This window comes from Haliaeetus leucocephalus, unplaced genomic scaffold, assembly GCF_000737465.1.
Source record: "Haliaeetus leucocephalus isolate CR32 unplaced genomic scaffold, Haliaeetus_leucocephalus-4.0 Scaffold451, whole genome shotgun sequence".
Classification (NCBI taxonomy): Eukaryota; Metazoa; Chordata; class Aves; order Accipitriformes; family Accipitridae; genus Haliaeetus; species Haliaeetus leucocephalus.
The window spans coordinates 363,561-365,336 of NW_010972887.1; the positions used below are offsets into that span (position 1 = coordinate 363,561).

The following is a 1,776-nucleotide window of genomic DNA, read 5'->3' on the forward strand; positions in this document are numbered from 1 at the left end:
CGGTCGGTCGGTCGGTCGGTCGGTCGGCGGCGCGGCCCTGCCCAGCGGCGTGTGTGTGCCCTGCCCGCAGGCCCCCGCACCAGGAAGCTGAAGAAGAAGAAGACGGAGAAGGAGGACAAGCGGCCGCGGACGGCGTTCACGGCCGAGCAGCTGCAGCGGCTGAAGGCGGAGTTCCAGGCGAACCGGTACATCACGGAGCAGCGGCGGCAGAGCCTGGCCCAGGAGCTCAGCCTCAACGAGTCCCAGATCAAGATCTGGTTCCAGAACAAACGAGCCAAGATCAAGAAGGCGACGGGCATCAAGAACGGGCTGGCGCTGCACCTCATGGCCCAGGGACTCTACAACCACTCCACCACCACCGTGCAGGACAAAGAGGAGAGCGAGTGAAGGCGGCGCGGCCCCCCCAGCCCTGCGCCGCGGCGCCGGCCCGCCGGCCGGGAGGCGGACAGGTGCTATTTAAAAGCAGATCTATTGTCTATCCATAGTATAAGGACTCCGATTAAGAAAAAAAAATCATAAAATATGAACACTTAAAAAAAAAATTATCTCTATATAGCCAAACAGCATATGACCTTGTATATATTTAATTTCAGGTAAGAAATATGTGTAGCGATCTCTATTTGCTGGACCGTTTCTCTCTCCCCTTCTCTCTCTCTTCCCCTCTCTTTTGTTCGTTTGTTCGTTTTGTTTGCTTTCCCTTTTTTTTTCTCGATGTCCGTTGCTCTTGTTTTACAGTAAATGTCCGACTTTTCTGATCTTTCGTTTGATCTTATTTTTTTGTGTGTGAATTTCTGTCTCTTTTTTTTTTTTTCCCGAGGAAAAAAAAAATTTCTGATCCACAGACTGCGAGACTGAACCCGCCGCTACAAGCCAAAGATTTTATTATGTTCAGAAATCTGTAGTCTGAAATAAAGTGTAGACTGTGTTCAGGATCCAGGCTGGCTGTAATTTTTTATTTTAGTGTATGGATGTTTGTATATATATATATACATAAATATAAAAAATAAATATATATATACATACACGATACGCTCTGTATACAGTGCCATTTTGGTGGCGTATCTAGGTTTGGTTTTCGATGGATCAGCGCAGCAATTTTTAAACCGCTCATCCCTTGCTTAAAACCCTGTCTGAGACCTTTGGGGTTTTTTTTATTATTATTTTTATTTTTCTACCCTCTTAAAAAAAATTAATTCTCTTTGGCTGTTGCTATCGTGCCTCACCTCCCTCATCCCCCTTTCTAGCAAGAAATAAAACCCGCCTCGTAAGAACGGTAATACTATATCACCAGCTCCTGCAGGGAAAAAAAATGCCTGAAACCGTCTGGACGTTTCGAGCTCCGGGATGTGTTGAAAGGGGGGATTGCCTGACAGCTCCTTGCCTGGCTCCGAGAGGGTCTGTCTGCTCCCGTACCGAGCTCCCGGCGAGGAGCTCTCCCCGAGCAGCGCAGGGCAGAGCCCCGGAGCCATCGCTGCTCGGCACCGGCCGCTGCGCCGCCGCTCCCCGGGAGCGCTCCCTGCTCCCTGCCCTCCGCTCCCCGCTCCCGGGGCCCGGGCTCACGTCGGCCCGCGTGGGGTGGCGGAGGGCCGGCGGCACGGGGGGACTCCCAGCTGCGGCCCCCGCTCCCTTCTTCCACGCACCCCGGGTTAAATTCGGCCGCGCCCCGGGGAGGGCGGGGGGGCTCTCTTCGCCGCCGGCCCGGGGGACACCGATGAGCCGGGGTCGGGCCGTGCCCCATGGCTTTGTCCTCGGGCCGTCGAGGGCCGCCGGGCCCGG

The 1,776-nt window shown here is 54.1% G+C and overlaps 1 protein-coding gene across 1 annotated transcript in view; it reads left to right on the plus strand.

Annotated features, from left to right (window-relative positions):
• The window catches only part of EN1 (engrailed homeobox 1), a 9,958-nt gene extending 9,571 nt beyond the window's left edge, over positions 1–387 (plus strand). The window contains exon 2 of the mRNA XM_010575220.1: positions 71–387. Coding sequence (XP_010573522.1) covers positions 71–387 — 317 coding nt within the window. The remainder of the gene's footprint in view (positions 1–70) is intronic.
• The last annotated feature ends 1,389 nt before the right edge of the window (positions 388–1,776 follow it).